General features: G+C 30.7%; 1 protein-coding gene across 1 annotated transcript; it reads left to right on the top strand.

Moving 5' to 3' along the window:
- LOC149903567 (UNC93-like protein) lies at positions 1–23,331 on the top strand. The gene is made up of 11 exons (XM_090108472.1): positions 1–69; positions 9,032–9,259; positions 11,060–11,222; positions 13,433–13,556; positions 17,232–17,377; positions 18,565–18,683; positions 19,074–19,233; positions 20,294–20,434; positions 20,874–21,000; positions 21,768–21,888; positions 22,453–23,331. Exons 2-11 carry the CDS (start codon positions 9,039–9,041, stop codon positions 22,586–22,588), a joined length of 1,458 nt encoding a protein of 485 aa, XP_089964598.1. The 5' UTR covers positions 1–69; positions 9,032–9,038; the 3' UTR covers positions 22,589–23,331.
- The last annotated feature ends 6 nt before the right edge of the window (positions 23,332–23,337 follow it).

The following is a 23,337-nucleotide window of genomic DNA, read 5'->3' on the forward strand; positions in this document are numbered from 1 at the left end:
TCATAGAACGGTTCATACGGTTACAGTAAGTATCGCGAATTTTGTGTGTAGTGAGTGTCGTGATAAAAGGTGAGTTAGTGAGAAATAATTTAATAAATAGAGTTTAGAGTAAGGAAATAAAATTTAAAAATTTTATAAAAAAATTGAAAATACGATATTTTTTTATTTTATGAAATACAGTGTCTTGTTTATTGAAAAAAAAAATAATAAGAAATGTGACTTAATAATTTAATACTACACAATAAGTAGAAATCTGGGAAAAAGTTCGGTAAATTTAAATTAATTAATTTTTAATTTTATCTGATTTAAAGTAGTAATTTAATTTTAAAGTAGTGAATCTTAAACTATAAATCTAAATATAATAAATTTTCAAAATTGTGAAACGAAAATATTTAACATAAAACCATTGCATTTATCTAATGCTATTATAGTTTGATTTTTATAAATATTTAGATGATTTAAATAAAAATTAATAAGTACTATCGATCAATTAATCAATACAAATCTATAACTATTTAATATGATAAAGCTGAAGAGTTTGTTTGTTTGTTTGAACGCGCTAATCTCAGGAACTACTAGTCCGATTTGAAAAATTCTTTCGGTTTTAGATTTATCGAGGTAGTAAAAGTGAAGTCCCGTGTCCCCGTAGTGGGGTAAGGGGCAGATGAATTATTCATACATCTGTTTCACTGATCGATTTTCTTTAGGGACAAGTAGGTGATCAGCCTTCTGTGTCCTGAGACCGAGACATTTTTTTTCTTCGTCTCCACTGGGAATCGAACCCAGGGCCCCTCGGTTCTACGCTCACGCGTCAACCACTGTACCAAGGAGGCGGTCGAGGTAGGCTATATTATAGGCTATATATCAGCACGCTAAGACCAACAGGAGCGGAGCACAGTGGGTAAAACCGCGGGAAACAGCTAGTAAAATATAAAACGTAGTTTTAAAAATTACTGTATTTTGTAAACAAATAAACCTTTTAAAATGTACATCGAGAAAAGTTACATTAAGTACTACTACATGCTTCTTATGAAATTAACTTCCGATACAATAAAATAATTCATACACATTTATTGTTCATTAAAATTAAGACAGTCTATTTTTAATTCACCTCTTTTGCGAAAATATCAAGGGCGGTCAAATACAATTAATATGAAAATCCAATAAAGGTTCTATGAAATATATAAAAATTAAATATCAATTACTGGTCGTTTGTCTCGCTACCTCTAGAATAGCTGTATCGATTCAGTTAAATTTGATTGATTGATAAAAATTTCATTTTTTGTAAAAGTTAACGGGAGGTTGTTACAGTGGAACATTTAACTAAATAATAATAGAATAGTAAGAAATTATTTTTCTAAAAAATCATATTAGTATGGCTTATACACACATAGGTGCACATAGGTACCTACATCATATACGTTTACCATTATGAGATACAATTAATTTATGAATTATTTCTTGTAACCACGACATGTGCAGTGTTAAATTCATACAATTGAACTTTTCTTTGAGGAAATCAATGGACTATATTTGCATTTCCTATTTAACTGAATGTAAAAATAACTTATTTTAAATTGCCTTCAAGAAGAAACTTTTTATTACATAGAGGCATACTGAAGAAAAACCTAATATGCATATAATATAATTACATACCGGAATAACCGGTACATTTCCAATTAATAATAATTAATTATCTTTAATAGAGGTACTACGTAACTAGAAGCTTTTTTTATATTTCATCAAATATTTAAAAAATTATAACATAATATTTTCTATTATAATAAAAGAAGAATTAAAGTCTTTAATAAAAATAAAAAATAAACAGGTTTTTTGTATAGGTAATATTTTTATTCGTATTAATTATATTGATAAAAAGAGTACGTAAAAATATGAATAAAAAACGAATGCGTCAAAAAAATGTTCTACATACGGCGACACGGCGTAGAACATTTTTTTGACGCTCTGTTTATAAAGCGTAAACAATGTTAAAAAAGCTTTTCGGCAAAAATGAATAACGTCTTATCTACTATCTAATTATTGTTTGAAATAATATTTCTTTTAAAATGATATGTTGAGCTGAGATATGGAAAAGGGAGCAACAATTGTTTTTTATTCATTTCTATGCACATTAATATATATCTAATATTATCTCAATACAGTTGGCTAGTCAGTCTAGAGATTAAACTGTCATTATCTAAATTTATATATCGGTCAATTAGGGAAAGCTGGCATGTTCACAGTACTCACACTTATGCAATTTCACTTACAGTATGTTCAAAAATAAATGCGACTCTAGTTTCATTTTAGACTTGAATTGTAAAATGGGTGCGTTGTAGATATGTATATGCAAATATAATTACTTATGAAAGCTCTCATAATTTACCTGTAAAATTATAATTTAAAAGTAAATCAATTGATGAAGTTAATTATTTATTCTAATAATAATCAATTGGATAAAAGTATTAATAATCATTCAATTATCAAATAATAATTAAATTCCTGACTTTGGTCGAGTAAAGATATCTAAGAAATATTATATTTGTAGTAAGTACGTAATACCTACCAATACGCGCTAACAAATATGTGTTACATGTTTATTGTATAATTTTGACACTATTGGTTTTAAACTCAAACTCAAAGATTTATACAATTAGACTTCTTCTAGAAGCACTTTTGAATCGTCATAACAGTTTAACAGTTTTAACATTTACCACCAATTCAGAAAGCAGTATCTATAGAGAAGAAGAAGAATCTATTTAATCATAATCGTAATCTTCTACTTCACTGTAACTTTCATCGCTCGAAGAACTCGATGTTTCGTTGTCGGAATTTCTTAATGTTATTATAAATGAGTCAGTGTAATTATCTACTTTTGGTTCTAATTGAATATATTTTTCCTCATGTTCTCGCGTCTTTCTCCAAACGTCACTAAACATATCCAGACTAATAGCATTTGCTTCCTTTCTAAATAATTCTTACACAGTTTTCAAGTTAAAGTTCACATTTTGTGATGCTACTTTCCCTTTAATTATGCCCCATAGTAACTCAATTGGGTTGAGATCTTTGAGGATTGCTCAAGTAGGTAAAAATTGTGTATAGTTTGGCTTATTTTTTTTAATAATGTGATAACTCTGATTATTAATTAGTTATTTGATTTTTGAAAAAAAAAATGCCGATTTTAGTCAAAATTTATATTTTTCTAACAAGATCCTTATCATCCAAATTTCCACCTTGGTGAGAAAAATTGACATTTCTAATGAAAATGAACAAAAAATTAAATGATTTTATTAAGTAAATACTGTAAAATAGTCTATAATTCTTCCATTTACTGTATCACAAAATTCTTCATAGATTTTTAGATATCGTACTACACCAATTACATCACCCTGTATTTATAAACAATTGCAAAATATGACACATACATAGGCCGGGAGATACTGACAAAAAATTTCGGGTCATTTGTAACAGAATGGCGGTTCTACAGAGGTCTTATTACGCAATGACTAAAAGAAAAATGATGGTCAGAACTCAGAACGCTGGTACCGGCGGACTAGTCACGTGGGCGTTAGTCGAACTCGTCGGATAAATAGCGAAAGTCAAACGATTTACAAATCGTTTGACTTTTCCGCGTTATGGCGACCATTTGGAATCGTCCGAAAAGTATGGCATGGCAATTTTAGTAAATGGCTGCACGACGATGGTTACCTGTGCAAAAGTGAGCTCGGTACAAATGGCTGAATTGTTTTTTTTTTAATCAACGCATTCACGTCGGTATGGCGGACTGTAAGTCACATCGTAACTGTATGGCATGACACTATCGCCTACATCTTTTTTAAGGGCTATCGGTAAATTCTAAAATTTTTGTGTTACAAATCGTTGGACTTTCGCTATTTATCCGACGAGTGTGACTAACGCCCACGCGACTAGTCCGCCGGTACCAGCGTTCTGACCATCATTTTTCTTTTTGTCATTGCGTACTAAGACCCCTCTAGACCGCCATCCTGTTACAAATGGCCCGAAATTTTGTGTCAGTATCTCCCGGCCTAACATGTGCATTGTGTAAATGTGTTGACGTTCCAGCTCTTCTTAATATACCATACAATATGTTTGAAAACGTAAATATTATGTACCACGGGCGAAGCCGGGGCGGACCGCTAGTCTTATATATATGTAAAAATGAATCGCAAAATGTGTTGGTAAGCGCATAACTCGAGAACGGCTGAACCAATTTCAATAATTCTTTTTTTATTATATTCCTTGAAGTACGAGGATGGTTCTTATGTAGAGAAAACGTAAATATTATGTACCACGGGCGAAGCCGGGGCGGACCGCTAGTCTTATATATAAAAATGAATCGCAAAATGTGTTGGTAAGCGCATAACTCGAGAACGGCTGAACCGATTTCGATAATTCTTTTTTTATTATATTCCTTGAAGTACGAGGATGGTTTTTATGTAGAGAAAACGTAAATATGTACCACGGGCGAAGCCGGGGCGGACCGCTAGTATATATATATATATATATATATATATATATGTCGTCAACATTAAATTATATATCTTATTTATGTTACATTGAATATTTTTCATTGTTCATATTATAAAATATTCACTTTGCGCATACAATGAGCTCTAAGATGTAAATATCTTGATTGATTTTATGCATTTAACATTATCATAACTATGCAAATGCATGTAGGTATTACAATTTACAATCTATAAAACACGATTCCATAACAATAATATAATTGGAGTGTCTGTTTTTTTACGGTAACACGGTACATACATCAAAATAGTAATTTTAGCATTGTATGTCAGTTCATCCCTGCTAATCTCTGGAAAAGCCGTACCGATATAGATGGGCCTTTACGGACAGATAGCCGATGTAATTAGGAGTAACATAAGCTACTTTTTATTCGTAAGGTTTAGGAACTTTAAAATTAAAAGGAAAAACTCCTTAACGCGGTTGTAACCGCAGGACGCAGCTAGTCATTAATAAGTGAGTTGTCATAAAATAGAGGTATATTGCACGGTAGGTATTTTCTGGTATTTTCATTGAGAAATCGGCGGATTTGACAAATATGGGGATAATTTACAATCATTAAAAGTTGGCTTCTACGTATATTCAGCATTTATGAGCTTCATTTGCTTAGCCAGTTTTTAACTGCCGCTTATTAATATATTATTTTCGTTAAGGCATATAATTACACTCCATACATATAATGATTATTGAAAAAATGTGAAACGTTTTCTAAAAACTAAAGCCTAAGCTGACCTCACCAAATGTAATGTTAAATATGAGCTTGTATAAAAGTCGAAGTTCCGATCTAGTCAGTGTCCACAATAAAATAATATCATACTATACCTACAATATTATATTCAAAAGATAAGAGATGCAGAAAATAATCTCAAGAAAGGGAAACCCCTGCTTCAATTAAAATAAGTTTATATTTGTGTTATTCAAGGTATCAGGGTTTTTTGTCGACTCCTATAAGAAATAATAAACAGTTTTATTAAATGTCTTCAGAAAGCTGTAGAAACTTCCATTCCAGGGAATTCCCATTAGTAGGAGTCGCTTGACATTAATATTTTCTCAAGACTTGTTGTGACCACAAACCCTGCGGTTAATTTTATTTTTACTGTAAGCCTACAACTATTATTACTTAGTACTTTACAAGACCATGCATTTAGTCCGCTTTATCTTTTTTGAAGATTTTACCTAAAAACATGAAACTAGTTAATTTCTTTTTAAATAATTAGGTTTTTATTATATCGGAGTGGGAAAATGATATGGTGCTTTACCCTATGTTAAAGTACTATCTACGCCGTTGAGTACCTATTTGCGGAGGTAGGGCCTCTGCAAATGTATTGCTTTTAAAGGGTAAGGGAGGGAACTCGAATAAATTAGTCCACTGGGAAGGATGAAAAAGCGGATAATATATACCTCCGGATACGTACCATACCTATAGGTAAACGAACTTTTTAATTAGGATAATAAAAAAAAAAATAAAAAAAATAGTTTATTACCTTTCTAAATTTTACACAATTTGGAGTAGTAAGTTTAAGATAAAACCTGTGTCAGGAGGATAACATTTTACTTTAATTAATTTATACATAATTACTGTATTTACATCATACACGAATATTAACAAATTTTTACCAGAATAACAATGAAAATGAATTAATTAAATGTATGAAAAACATATGCACAATAAATTATAGGGCTAAGTGTTTATTACGTTGTTATCTTTTGTTATAATGTTGCGCAATTGCACGTATCCTTAAATATTTTTAAATTAATTTTGCTGAGAATTAATTCCTTCTTAATAATGGATCTGTGTTCACATAGAATTTTGTCAAGACAATAATGAAATGTAGCTTAAATCTTGATATAAAGATTAACAATATCTTGTTCGGGTTGACGCGGGTCTGAAAAAAAGGCAGATTCAGAAGGGTGTATTATCATCATCATCATCAGGCCACTGTAGAGATACAGGCCTATTATGAGGCTTCAGGCGTGCGTGGGTAGATGTCACGTGTCGACGAACTTTCGTTTTTTTTATGTTCCTACATAAAAAAAAAACAAAGATAAGCGGGTTGTGGGTGATTCTTGGACTGTCGCTTTCCTTACTGTATTTTCCTTCACCGATTGTATTGTACTTACTATAAATTCAAAGAAAAATTGTAGCAAAGGTGACATCTTCCATAAAGACAAAACCATTCGTACATTACTTTTAAGCCAATTGCGAATTCCGAAACAGTACCGAATTGTCTCCCCAGTAATTACCTTATCTACGTATCACGTATCTATTACAGCATGTACTATTTGCATAATATTTAAACAGGAGGTTTACAACCGGATATCGAATTAATTTGTCACGTTCATTATTATTTTATACACGACTATTGAACTTGATTGATATCTTTGAATGCTAATACAGTCATATATAATATGACCTTAATTGTTCTAGTTTTTAGAAGTGCAATTAAATATATGTTATGTGGGCAGTGTTAATTATTTATTGTATTGATATGGTAGATGGCCTTCTGTAATTCGCAATAGGCTAGTACCAGAATTATTTGCGTAACAGAAGGTTTCAAACACAAATTATGTAAATTATTCAGTGGCAATGGAGGATAAATAATTTATGATTTTAAATAAATTTACAGCAGGGTCTAAACTATAATAAATAGCTTAATTATTTTACTAAAAATAAGGGTAAAATGTAAAATATGAATTACTATTTCTACACAGATGATTGTGATTTGTGATCATACTGTATATTTTCTTAGTTCACAAGTTTTGTGAAAAAAAAAAAGTGAGTTAAGTTGTTCTTAAATTTTATTTTTATTTATATTATACTTATATACTTTTTGGCGTTTTCCGGTCTAAAGCCTTAACCACCAATTAAGGCTTTAGACCGGAAAAAAAATAATGCATAACGAACAATGCAACGATATAGAGCAATGCTGCAATGGAAAATTGTATAAATACATTTGTAAACGTTTATATACTTCAACTCGTACACGAAGACTTGCATATAACATTAAGGTAAGACCTACATAATAACCTTGATTGATCAAACAAATTACAAAATGGAACACAGAAACAATTACTTCGGACATAGAGTGCAAACGATGACGTAGATTTATGGATATTTTTGCATTTATTATCCTCCCACAGATTCATTGCGATATTGTGCTATCAATTAAACTGTATTAAATATAAGTTTCTGTAAATAATAAACGAAGTATTGTAGTAATACCTACAAATTACGTTGGTATTGACTATTTAATTTTGATAGTTTCTTCCGTTACTGTTTGAATTTTGTGCCCTTATTAACTTTATAACTTCTTCATCTTAATCTATTTCATAATAATATGAACGATTTTTATAAAATTATAATATGAGAGACGGAAAAAATGTATCATTTGCATTTATTATTATGCGAGTTTTGTACATAAATTGCACAATATTACGATCATACTTATTGGTTCATAAGTCTGTAGTTTGTCTGTTTAAATAGGTAAAAAAGAGATATATTTAAAATCATTGCGCAGAAATAAAAGTTTACTTTTGCAACCCAATTTGCTAAAAATAATAATATAATGAAGTGAGTTTGTAGATTCGTAAATTTATTTTATTTTTTAAAGCCAATTTATTGAGAAAGATCTATATTAAACGGATAGAGGTAAATTAGGTACGCGGGAAAATCCGTTCTCCACGCGGTCGAAATCGTAGGCCCAACTAATTGCATGGAAAAGGCCATCGGGAACTGCTGTCTAAATGTTACTATATCAATGAAGATTATGGGTTACATACTAACTCGTTACGGATATATTATCAGTAAGATAGTTGCAAATTATGCGGGAAAAACCACGCGTAATCCAACCATACAAACAAAGTCGTAGGCACAGCTAGTTTCTTACAAACGGCGTGTACTTTACCACCACGTGACTTGCCTAACTAGCGTTTAAATTGACATGTTAGTTAATATTAATATATTTGTTAGAGGGCGATAAATCTTGAATTTTGTACCTGTTAACCTTTAACAATGTATTTTGTTGCCAATTTGTGCGACAATCTAAGCCAAACTATAAATTAAATATAAGAGAAATATTAAATTATACTCGACGTTAATGCTATTCAGTAAACAGGTGGAAATGATCTTATTTTATAACAATTAACTATGCCAATGCAATTTTTAAGTACACTATATATATATCAATTTTATTGTTAGGTATATGTCTACAAATATAACCATTTGGTAATCATCTACATAAATAAATATTTTTTTGATTTAACTATCAATCATATAAAGTTTTCACTATTCACTTAATTTAAGAACCAATAATAACGATATATATCGTAGTTATATAACTAGGTACATAATAACGATACCTAAAGAATTAAATATCGTTATGTAGATAGTTATTATTGTATAGTAAACACAATTTTTAATCAAGTATTTAAGAAGTAATAATAAAGAACAAGCTTTAACAACTAATACCAATTCTCATACTTTTAGATCCACTATGCCAGGATCCGTGGCGTTCGGGACAAACGAAAAATGGCGTATAAACAGGAACATATTCGTCCTGGGCTTCGCTTTCATGATCCACTTCACGGCATTCCACGGAGCTGCCAACCTTCAGAGTTCGGTGAACACGGACGCCGCGGCTGGTACCTTCACACTAGCGGCTATATACTTCTCTCTGATCTTGTCTAATGTGTTCCTACCAGCTATGGTTATCAAGTAAGTATTCAGTGAATTAAAATTTAAATTATCTGTGCATTTGAACTGAATTCAGCCAACTACCGTCTTGCATACATGTATTCTCTAAACTCATGAAATTTCAAAAATTGATGTCCTTGTGAATCTTATATGTACTTACTAAATATGTAAACAGAAACAAGATAATGAAATATATTTTTAAATGGATAACTTAATTTTAAAATAAGAGTACCTAGATATTAATTTGTAGAGCATACTTTATACTTTTTATTAAAATAAATGATTACAATTACGTTAATAGCTTGTGACAATAATAAATCTCTCAATATATCACATAAATATTTTTAATTGAAATAATTAAGTCGCTATAGATCTTATCCACGGATGTTGTGTCATTTCATGGTTATTAAACCATATAAAAATAATTGAGAACTTCTTCCTTTTTTGGAAATCAGCTTTAACTACTTTTTATTAGTACAAACATGTACAAATCATTAAATAATAACAATTCATTTAATTAAGTCATTAACATTGTATTTAAGTGTCAGTATTTCCAATTGAAAAACAAAACATTTTCAATTGCAATTACTTTTAGATGTACGTAAAGGTTTTATTACTACTGTTTATTAAATCTATTACTTTTTTATTTCCTTTAATTAATAAATATTCATAATGTAAAAACTTTGTCTCATCATTATCATCATGATTTTAGAAGTCGAAGTTATTATGTTTTATATAATTATTTAAGTAAATACTTACTTAAGTTTGATAGCCAAGGGCAAAAGGGCGAGATGAGCCCAAACTTCGGTTACTAATATGTCGGTTACTTCTTTATAGATAAGATTATAATGAACCCAAATATTTGGCTATATTATAATGATGATTGAAATTAAAAATAGCTATTTTTTATAAGTTTTGTTTTAATTGACTCCGTATTTTGAGTATACTAGGAAGACATTATTATCTATAATGCCTTCCTTCTTCTTGTATGGAACCGTTAACAAAACATACGCTAGCTCTACCTTTGGTATAATCGCCATCAATTTCAGCCATATCTGCATGCCTTGATACCACCTTGAGATATGGAAAAATGATTGCAGGACAATAGTTTTTGTTAGCGCCTGCTTAGTCACTTTTAATATCTGAACTACCATTCAAAGAAAACACACAAGTGACCATTGTAAGGTCGGTCACTATATTGGGTCAATGCTATTGTATTTATCTAGTTAGAAGAAGTGAATTATTGGAATATTTATATTCTCGTTATTGTCCTTTTTGCTGAGAAAAAATCATATTCCGTTTTGTACAGAATTTCTTATTTATAACACGGAATGTCCATGTTAATTGTGTTAATGAAAAAGGATATAACATTTTTAAAGATTTTTGCAAAACTTAAGATTACAATTAAATTAATAAATAATGTTTATTAAGTGTTTGCAGCATCATCCTCTTGTTATCTATCTGATTAAGCATTCCAATCTAAATTCATAGATTTAAAGTGTAAAAAAATAAACAATAGAAAAGCGACATTCAATTTCCCCGTTTTAATAGAAAAGCAAATTGAAAATACATAGGTATATCACGATGTTTTTGTAAAATTTGTTACGCATAGATGCATTTATTGCTACTAACTTTTGGTTATCGAATACCTACTAGTTATATCATCTGTGCTATAACTGCGTTTTCATATTGAGTTTTGGTAAAATTTTCTTACATATATTTGCATTTTTTGCTACTTACTTCCTAACTTTTATCTATTAGGTATAGTATTATATTATTCTGTGCTTATTACCATGTATTCATCTTTTGTTTTTCTTGCAGATGGCTAGGATGTAAGTGGACAGTAGCATTGTCCTTCATACCATACATGCCGTTCATAGCTGCTCAGTTCTACCCTCGCCTGCACACCCTGGTTCCCGCGGGAATGATGGTGGGGCTTGGCGGGGGACCTCTTTGGTGTGCTAAGTGTACTTACTTATCTGTGGTAAGTCTAGTATAATCTATATTAATATTATAAAGTTGAAGAGTTTGTATGTTTGTTTGAACGTGCTAATCTCAGGGACTCCGATTTGAAAAGTTCTTTCGGTGTTTAGCCCATTTATCGAGTTAGGCTATAGGCTATATTATATCATCAGTCATCACGCTAAGACCAACAGGAGTAGTGCACTGCGGGGAAAAACCGCAAGGCACAGCTAGTGTTAACATAAATGGTAGTGTCAAATAGCGTTTTCAACCCAGAACCTCAATTGATAATTTAGATTGTATTTTAGGCTTGTTACCCCAGAATTTAAGACTGGGTGAAGGGATTTTGATGTTTATTTCTTTTATTTGAAAGCATTTGTTCAGTTCTGACCATTTGAAGGTGCTTTAATTTTTTGTTAAAACACAATTATTGCAGTATTGAAGTAGTGTAAATAAATATATGTATATGTATGATTGCTAAATTTCCTAAGTATCAATGATTACCTGTTCATGAATAAACACCACCTACAAGTAAATGTTGTTCGTGCAGCGATTTTGATAGGAATCATGAATCATGAATGTTACTATCCTTGGTCAAATGACAATTCGTTAAATAATGTATTTGAATAAAATGAAATTAATTTGAAGTAGGAGTATTCAACTTTACATTTATTAATTGCTAATTTTAGTACTAAGCTGTATACAATAAACATGCTTCATTTTTGCAAATAAATTTTGTGTTGAGTACATCGTTAATTACTCGTAATAAATACTTCAAGAACCTTTATGATAACAATGAACCGTGTAATTTGATTATCCCAATTCAATTTAATAACTTATTAGGACATTATTTCAACTCTAATGTATGACCTAATGTAATGACCACGTACCTATATCACAGACAAATAGTAGGTAGATATAACTTCTCACGGTTTCAATTTTCACATCAAAATTAGCACCAACTACTGAATAAGTGTTATCAGGTGCAAGATTATTTGAATTTTAGATATTCATGTTAAGGTCGTCATATGTTCTGAATCACTGTAATCTTGACTTCGAATACAGTATTAGCTAATTTGCATATGTGTTATTGCATTTGCAAAAAACCAACGATCTTGCATACGTGATGTTTTGTTAAAATCGAAGTTCGATAAAATTCTATATCCTGTTGCTATGGATAATAGTGTTTGAAGGATTTTTAGGTTATTTAGGTATTTCTATGGATACAATATTGTAACTTTGATGTTATTTGCTCACGTATTTCAAAGCGTAGCTTCGTATAATATAGAGGTGATAGAATTTTCAAAAACTGTTACCTAAGTTGTTATGTAGTATTAACTACTTCTCAATAAAAAACTAAAAATACTGGCTAGCTATACCTACCTCATTATAATATTATAATATACCTAGTACCTAAAGAAGACGACGCTACGCACAGGCTTCCAGATTGACATAATATATTTTCCCAACATAGCTATTCATTTAGCCTTCATTTAGCTATAGGTTTATATGGGGTCTTTACTTCGTAAGGGTTCGTAGGAGTTATATTGTGTAAATAGAATAACTTTTGTATGTTCTCATTCTAATATTAGCATATTCTTTAATAACTTACAATTAATGATAATTATTTAAGGTAAATCATTTAGACAACAATTTATTAGTGTCGTACTTTACAATTTGTGTCAACTAGGCTCGCGTAAAAAAGTAAGGCTGAATTCACACAGAAATATCATATAATATATCTACACAAAATTTTTAGTCATATATTATGACTTCATAACACTTTAAGTCATATATTATGACTTCGTTTTGAATTGATTTTACGGTAGCACATAAGTTTATTTATATTTCTATGTATATTTCAAATTCTTGTGATAGATTTGAAAAAGTTGCCTATATTTAACCCCTGAATTCTGATTGTTTCATCCGACTGACATTTAAAACGTTGGTTTGGTTTTACAATGTCGTAAGGATATTTTATAAAGGCGTGCTCATAATATTATTATACTATGTACAAATAATTAATTTTGTATGCAAGTTTAAAGTTGTTTGAAACATAATCATAGAGTACATTATGGTAATAGTTTTGTTTGTATTAATTTCGAGGAGTTGACATTATTTAAGCAAAATTATTAAATGCAATTATCGTTATGCTATTATATATTCAATTTCTCAAAGTTTATTACTAGTTTAAACGTTTTAAACGTTATTTTAACTACATTTTATTATCAGGTTGCGGAACCCTACGCTAAGCTGTCTGGTGTCTCTGCGGATGTGTTGGTGGTTCGATTCTTTGGTCTTTTCTTCATGTTCTACCAAATGGCACAGATTTGGGGAAACCTCATATCTTCAGCAAGTAAGTAACACAATTACATTCAATATAACATAGAGTAAATCGTTTTCGACACCTCAATTCACAGGTGTGTCGAATATTATATTTGAAAGGAACAATTTTTTGTCCAAACAAATAAAGCAAAAAGTTTATTTAAATATTAAATAAATTAATAATTATTTCCTTAGCGAAAAGTCGATATCCTTCATACGGACCACTGGGTGGGTTCCAATGTTTTATGCCCTTTAGCCAAGGAGATTAGTTGAACGATTGTGTCCACAAAAAGTTAATCATGCTACATTTTTATCATTTTAAAGGTAAATTTCTACTTACCTACATATTTGTCTAACTTTATTTACCAAACCTAGTTTTACTTATTTTTAGATTATCCGTATTATATGAGAACAATGCAATTGCATCTCTTCTATTTGGATGCATTACATTAAAAAAATGCAAGGTATACAGTCTCTACAATATCATGCTCTGAGAAAATCATGGTACAGTAAAGAATAAATATAATTAAAAATAAGTAATTTGAAGTAATACTTTAATTTATAAAGGAAGGTGTAATATCAAAAATTCAGATCTTCTGAAATTACATTCAGTTATCCAGGGACCATTTAAGATGTCATGTCTGTATATCTAATATATCTAATATTTTAATTTATGATTAAAGTTATTCTTTCTCAACATTTGTTGTTGTTTTGAAGTAATTTTTCGCATTGTGAACATGTAATAAATAACAATTATCTTATCTATAATCTTTTAACACCTACTTTAAAATTTAAATATATAAACCAAATCAAAGTCATACTCGTAGACCGAGTTTCCTCTGACATTGTTATTAGGAAGTCGACTTTCACCAAGGAAAAATCGTAGTTGCGAATTGTAGAAATACAATCGCTGTTGTTCTATATAGTCAAAATACTGCCATTGAAATTTTGTTTCACAAAAAGTATTGTAATTTAAAAACGGTCACGGTGTTGTTTAGTATAAGTGTGGCGCTATATATGGAGCAAAAAATAAATAAATCGATTGCCGATTCCGCGTTCATAGATTATCTATGACTCACGCACAATACCGAGAATATAAAACAATTTTATTGTAATCCTTGTCACCATGGATAATTGTTCTAACCGGAATTGCTATCATTTGTTGCTATTTGGTTGCTATGCTCTACATTGTCAATCTCATATTGATTGATTTACAAATCGATGTCGTTACAAATTCAAATTACATATCAAATGTACATAAAAGTAGCTCTTACACAGTTAATAGTTTAAAAATCATTATACTGTTAATAAAACAATAAACATTTTCGCCAAAACATGGCATTAGCATTAGAACGTATTTGCGATGCGAATCAACTGTATTATAACAATACGATTATTATTTATTTATGACTGCATTCGGTCTGTATCAATATTTATCTCCTATCAGAATCTAACCTAGTAATAACGTGTCAAGGTAATTACAAGGAACGGTTACGAAATCGTTACAGCCACTGTTATAAACTTAACTGTTGGTGTGTCAATATTATTACGCTTTTCTTTGCTGTCAGGTTGAGTCCTTACAACTATCTAATATTTAATTAATCTGTGCTGAGTAGTTTAATTATGAGAAAAATGAAGAAATTATTTGCAATTGCTACTATGCTACTATACTATACTAAAATAATTTCTTCTTGCTTATTTATACTTTTAGTAGTAGAAGCATAAGTAGATATATATTCAATACGTATAAGGATTAATTTGTATGGTAATTGAGTTATTATATGGATTCCTATTTAATACTAGTGTTTTAAAACATAAATGAATGTTTCTTTTTAATTGTTAATCCAGGAACCGGACGTTTATTGAAATGTTATCAATGATCTCTACCAAATTCGCATTTATTTATTTGACGACGCGGTTGGCGCAGTGGTAGAGTAACTGCCTACTGAGCCGACGGTCCCGGGTTCGATCCCCGGTCAGGGCAAATATTTGTGTGATGAACTCAATTATTTGTTCTTGGGTCGGGGTGTTATTATCTATATATGTATTTATAATATTATATTTATCGTCGCCTAGTACCCACAACACAAGCCTTAATAATTGAGCTTACTGTGGGACTAGGTCGATTTGTGTAATAATGTCCTATAATATTTATTTATTTATTTATTTATTTATTAGACCAAAATATAAGTAATCTAGATTTTGAAACGCGAGTTTTTTAAACATTTGTTTAATTTAGATTTATTCTAAATATCTAAATATAATGTATCTCCTATAGTATTTAAATATATTTATTTGCCTTTGTTTGTTATTTATCTATTAAAAAAATAATGTAAAAGGTTTCACATTTTTTTATCTTCTTACGTCAGTCGTGTTTAACATGATTTCACCAATAATTATTATGTTTCTTCTTTTGTCACATTGTCACCCAAAATACTAAGTCATTGTCTAACCAACTTGTGCTAAAACAAAGAACAGGTTATTGGGCCCTTCCGGGTCCAAAGTGAATGTCCACTTGCCTTGGATTTGATACTGATGTTTATTCATTCGTTACACCTATTTGCAAAGCGTTTGAAATAAATATAGAACGTGAGCTTAATCGTTGAACCTAACTTAAACTAACTACGTAATTGTAACAGGCTTGAATAAGTTTTTTATTGTTATATGTTTTTAGCATTTTCGTTTATAGATGTATTTTGTAGTTAGTTGCTCTACACTGTATAATGTATTACTTTTTCACGAAGATATTTTATTTATTACAATAATTATAATGATTACCTACTATGGCTTTTATATGCCTTGTAAAAAACAAAGCGTTTCTAAAAAGTTTAGAATCACTTTCTACTTAAACTATTAATCTTATATATAAAAATGAATCGCAAAATGTGTTGGTAAGCGCATAACTCGAGAATGGCTGAACCGATTTCGATAATTCTTTTTTTATAATATTCCTTAAAGTACGAGGATGGTTTTTACTTTTTATGTAGAGAAAACGTAAATATGTACCACGGGCGAAGCCGGGGCGGACCGCTAGTACTATTAAAATAATTTGGAAAATCCAAAAGTGCACGCCTCATAATTTTTTTTTAATAAATATTTATTAAATAATTATAATTTTATTATAATAATTTTTTTTTAATAAATATTTATTATTATTTTTGTTTATTTAATAACAATTAAACCACATCGAATCAGACCCTGAAAAATGAAAGGGTTCTATTCCTGAGCATACTCAAGCGTAAGAGAAAAAAAAAGACTCGATTAGTAAAGTATTTTGGTCGCTATCGTGTTAACAAGAAAAAGGATCCGCACATACAGACACACGGACGTCCAAGACAGAACTTTTTTAAACTGTTTTTTAACTAGTTTAAATAACAAAAATGACATCAAAAATATCATGAACGTTAAAAATAGTGTTTTTTCTTAATATGTGTGTGTATGTATTATCTTACAAGTGCAATGTATGATATATAAAGACATTTTAAGTTTGAAAAATCAGATGTTTTGCGCGAAGTGACAGTAGTACCCACCTCAACGCTTCGCTTATGAGGCGTGCAAAATCTAATCATCGCAAAAAAATATAATATAATTCATAAATTGCAAGGTAATATTTTCAAGTGGGAAAAAAAAATAATTTTTTTGTTGGTACACTTTTATACATTAAATAATAAATCGAATTCACATAATAATTATTATTCTTTTACAGTCCTAACATCAAGTTTGGGCGATATCACCACATACGCGAACGAAACTTTGGCGCCAAAAGCTTTTGCGTTGATCAACTACACAGAAACAACTCCGGACTATGGGGCGACTTGTGGTGTCAACTTTTGTAGCGGGAGTGACGCTCATGTAAGTTATACACCTTTTTAATAAATTATTTACCTAGATTGTTATTCACAAATTACAACAAAAACATAAATTTCAAATGTAGAGATCTTGAAAAAAAAAACGATTCAAAATGTACATAAATAACAGAAGGAGAGTTTGAAATTACGTAAGCTTAATCATGTTTTGATGTAAATAAGTTCTCAGTTTTATTTAAGTACTAGCGGTCCGCCCCGGCTTCGCCCGTGGAACATATTTACGTTTTCTCTACATGAGAACCATCCTCGTACTTCAAGGAATATAATAGAAAAGAATTATCGAAATCGGTTCAGCCGTTCACACGTGATGCCGTGACAACGCGAAACGGGTGCAGACCCGCCGCCTTTTTATAGCTCCCGCCGCGAAGCGCGTCGAACGCGGCAACTGATACACAAAAATAATCCTTATGGCATGATTCTGTATTCACGCGCGATGACTTATAGCGTATTTTATGTATAACTTTGGTGTTTCTACACCGATTTACATGATTCTTTTACTATAACCTGCCCAGGAGTATGAAGAATAATTGTGCCAAATTTGGTTAAAATCCGTCATGTAGTTTCTGTTTCTATAGCGAATATACAGACAGACAGACAGACAGACAGACAGACAGACAAAAATTTTACTGATTGCATTTTTGGCATCAGTAGCGATCCCTTATCACCCCTTCATAGTTTTTTTTTAAATATATTTCATGTACAGAATTGGCCTCTCTACAGATTTATTATAAGTATAGACTACACTACACACACACACACTACACACACAGTACACTTGTGCCAAATTTGGTTAAAATCCGTCATGTAGTTTCTGTTTCTATAGCGAATATACAGACAGACAGACAGACAGACAGACAGACAGACAAAAATTTTACTGATTGCATTTTTGGCATCAGTAGCGATCCCTTATCACCCCTTCATAGTTTTTTTTTAAATATATTTCATGTACAGAATTGGCCTCTCTACAGATTTATTATAAGTATAGATTAATATGATCTATTTATACTTCATTTTACAACGAATACTGTAGGTATATTTTGCTTTTATACTACCTTTCTCTTCTAAACACTTTATTGAAGTAATTTAGAAAAATCTTATCAAAGAGCTTTTTTAGCACTACCATTAATTAGTATTATCTATAATAAAATTTGCAACTAACTCCATCTTGTTTAGGAGAACACAAACTTGGAGCCTCCCTCAGCTCTCAAGATACAAGTGATAGCTGGTGTATACTTGGCCTGTATGGCGTGTGCGACCATCCTTGTTGCTGTTGGAGTGGATTCGCTTGGCAGGTAAATTGTAAAAACTAATATAAAACTGACTGGCACCTACATATTTTAATTCCTGAAAATTTGGTATCCTGATATATTTTTCCCGAAAACATTCACGGAGGGTTTCTTTTATAATATGTATATTGAAAACACAATATCGCATCCATAAACTCGAACTCCTATAAAAAATGACTGATTTAAGTAGTCAATTTCGAATTCCAAAGTACTTCCGAGTCCAATAGGACTCTATTCACAATAGTGAATTTGTTATAAATTTTAGTAGATTATAATGTTTATGAACTGCAACATAAGCTTTTATACGTTTTATTATATACTCATTCCATACAGTATATTAATATAATTTTATTATACTACCATATCTCTTAAAACCAAGTGTCCCACATCTTCCAGGTACAACGTAGGTCGGCAGCCCATGGCCCACGGCAAGTCTGGTTTGCAGCTGCTGGCGGTCACGATGCGTCAACTGCGGCACAAGTACCAACTACTCCTTCTGCCTGTTATTGGTTACATTGGCGCGGAACAGGCGTTTATGGCTGCTGATTTTACACAGGTTAGTAATAAATAATAGGCTTTAAGAGGTATATATAGAGGTTATTCGTAATTTGTATGTGGAAGAAAAGAAGGCATTACGCCGCCAACGAAAATACAGATTGCTCAATCAGAAATTATTGACAACTGGTAATAGGGTACTATGATGGATATTGTCGGGAATTTGAGTATATGTTCCGCAGTGGAAATATTTCAACGTGTATAAGTTTGCTATACAGATGAAAGATCTTTTGAATGAATAAATGAATAAATGTGTTTTTATGTTGGTTTGTAACAGAATGTTTGCAACGAATGCTTAAAAGCATTGACCCGACTTGTCTTATGAATAATTTTCACTTTTTATCATCCTATTATTTCATGAAATCAATACTTTAGTTTAATTAAATAAATCGTTAGAATTGTTAAAATACAAAATAATAATTGTGCAATGCAGTTCTTTTAATTGAACACGACTATTATTTGTCAATAAAGATTTATAGTGTTCTTGTTCATTGTTCGTAACAAGTCGTGGTTTACTGAAAAGGAAGGAAACAATAATTTATCTATCTATTCTATAAGGAAGTACGAATAGAAACATCATACGTTAAAGTGTGCCAATTTCCTGAACGTAGTCAAGTATTTTGGTTGAAGGTTGTTAAGGCACAAAGGTCGCCTTTCACTAAAAGTTTGTCGTGACAATGTCTATTGTGTTATTTGGTTATATTAGAGCTTTTAGAGTATTTAAACGTAACGAGTAAAGAGTAAGACCTTGAGTTTTATTTTCTTTAATTTATTAGAAGCAGTGATTTGAGAGAGTGAGAAGATTACCTATGTTATATGTATAATTATGATGTACCTATTACGATAACTGAATGTTCTGTTTATCTATTACATAACATATTATACCTATTATCTGAAAACTTATTCACACGGTTCAGACTTATTTCATATCCTAACACTAAGGCGAAAGGCAAAGAAAGTTAATTACTCATATTATATCTAAAAAAAATAAAGTTTTTGAAGTCGGTTGTTTTTAACGCAGTTATTTTTATTACTTTAACATATTATATACCAATTTTCAGGCATTTGTCGGTTGCGCATACGGCATACCGAACATTGGTTTCGTGATGATTTGCTTCGGTGTGTTCAACGCGCTGGCGGCGCCTGTGGCTGGTGCGATCGTCAAGCTTACTGGAAGATACCCTGTTATGCTTACCGCTCTGGTTAGTTCTATGCGATTCTAGAAAAGGCAATGTGATATTATGGCTTTACGAGAGAGACCATGTTCCTAGTTAGACTAGCAAATTGCAAGCACTGATTATCCTGTATTTATTTTACTATCATACTGTTATTGTAAAATCGTTTGTATATTATGATAATACTTGAGTCAACTTAATAGTTAATATCCATCTCTTAATTCTAGTCCCTTTTTTAAAAGTTTTTTATCATTATAGCAGCAATGGTTAATAAATAAATAATATAACTCTATTTTTATAAGAATTGATACGCAATTTTTATCTACTTAGAAAACCTTTATAAATGTTATGCAATGTTACAAGCCAAAAGCTTTTCATCCCTTTACATTGTTAGCATATTAGATACAATTTTTGTGATGATAATAAATGTTGATCATTCTTCCATATTCGTTACGTTAATTTTCAGATTTTGAATTTGTGTCTCATAACGGCACTGCTCCTGTGGAGACCAGACCCGTCGCAGTGGCTCATGTTCTACTTCCTAGCAGCTATCTGGGGGACTGCGGACGCTGTCTGGCTTGTACAAGTCAATGGTATGTACTAATGAAAAAAGACTATTTGTGGAAAATATTATATTATATTATATACATCACAAAAGTTTTATAACTAGGATTGGTTTCTGGTCGAAATTTACAACCGTATCGCTGTTATCATATGTTATGACAATTGAAAAGTGCTTCTAGAAGAAGTCTTATTGAATGAATAAAATGTTCGAGTATGAATTTGAAAGCTTTTATGAAAACTTAATAATCAATTACAATAAAATATTTTGCATGACGTCTTTATTAAATATATTAATATCTTGTAAAACCCAATTAACCAGTTCAGATTTTGTTTATTAATTTTAAATAGAGAAAGTACGTTACGCTATAGGTAATTACTACGCATGTTCAAAACAGGAATCTTGGTTTATTTTATTTATATTTTATTGTTAATATTTTTTCAATTAAGTATGTTTATTTAATACATTTTGTTGTCAATTTTTATTATTTCCATTCAGGAAACGTGATTCAGGACACGGTACTGATTAACCTTTGAAGAATCACGACCAGCGTCTGCGACAGAATTTTTAATAACAATATCTTTAAATTGAATTATCGTTATAATTATTATAAAACTAGAGAATGAAGAATTGATCTTATCTTATATGGTTTAGAAACTAGGAAACCTCGGAAAATACACTATAGGAGTGTAAGCTATAGTCCCATGGATTAATAAGATTGGGATTGAAATCGCACAAGCTACACATAAATAAGTAATGGTACTTCCTGTTGGTAATTATAATTTTTATTTTATACAGCATTTTCCGGGATATTATTCCCTGGTGACGAAGAAGCGGCATATTCAAACTTCAGGCTATGGGAAGCCACCGGCAGCGTTCTCTCTTATGCCTCTGCTCCTTACCTCTGTGTTAGAACCAGGTACATATTTATTGTATTTTTATTATATCTGATTATAGAGATAAATTGGAACTAGAAGGTAGATTAAGTTAGTTAGCTGTAGTATATGTAATTTATTTAAGCGACGCCATCAAAAATAGTTTAGTGTTTTTAGTTTTTAGTGCTAAGAATCTTAGCAAATACGCAGGCGTTATAATGACTTGGATGCTATATGTAGGTACAACATTTTGTTTTGTCGAAATTTATAATAATATTATAAATCTGAAGAGTTTGTTTGTTTGTTTGAACGCGCTAATCGCAGGAACTACTGGTCTGATTTGAAAAATTCTTTCGGTGTTAGATAGCCCATTTATCGAGGAAGGTTATAGGCTCTATATCATCTATCACCAACAGAAGCGGAGCAATGCGGGTGAAACCGCGGGGCACAGCTAGTATTCGTAAAATTCGTAAAAAGTAGTTGGTTTTTAGAAAATAATAATCAATAAGCACGACATTATATGTGGATATTTCTGTAATAAGACTGTATGTGCCATGTGAGTGTTACTAAATATTGTTTATTTACAATAATGCTATTTATCTTTACAGATTATACACACTCCTAGGTCTGCTTATATTAGGATTCTCAGGATATACCCTAATAGAAGTCATGGAATATCGAGTGAAGAGGCGGCATCATCAAGAGAGAAACTTTGAGCTTGTGGAGAAAAATGAGCGAGAGTGAATTTGTTGTAATTAACTTACAGGCGTTTAATTTTATTGACTACGGGCCGATTTTACACGGTAATATTAAAATGTCACGTAAACTGTCAAATACGGGCAATTAGAATACGTTTCTAAAATTTTAAATTTTAAAAACGTATTCTACTTGCCCGTTTTTAAAGTTTTAAATTTTTTATACATTATTCGACGAATAATTTTTTTATTCAAGCATTGAAAAATCGGTCCTAAAACAGATGGAAATGAAGCTTATGAAATCAAATATTGCAGATGATCCAGGTTCAAACTAAGGGCTCAAATATGACTACCATTGCCATGAAATTTATTTATTGTTCAATTAAAAATTCATAACAAGCGTGATCATACATTTCTGTTGCAATAATTAATTGATAATAACGTTGATAATACTATGATAGTACCTGTTATAATATCTATAATACATAATTACTTATATGTTCAGACTGGAGAGTTCCTGGATTTAATCTCCGTAAGCGACTCGATACTCAGAACGGGATATCAGTTTTTTTATAATAATAATTAAATAACTGATAACATTTTCATATTTTCAGTAAGTATTGTCGAAGATTGTGAAGTTTAGATGTGATATTGAGTAATTTTAATTAAATGAGGATTTATACTTCCTCTTAATTATAAGACTTTAATTTAAGGAAATAATAATAGTCTTCGTGAAGTTTTGTATACGTTCCTAGCAAATAATACTTGTAAATATTTAAAAGACATTTGAAATAAAAC

Source organism: Colias eurytheme, chromosome 13, assembly GCF_061535395.1.
Source record: "Colias eurytheme isolate Ceu_HAF_F1 chromosome 13, ilColEury1 Martin Lab GWU primary, whole genome shotgun sequence".
In the NCBI taxonomy this organism is placed as follows: domain Eukaryota; kingdom Metazoa; phylum Arthropoda; class Insecta; order Lepidoptera; family Pieridae; genus Colias; species Colias eurytheme.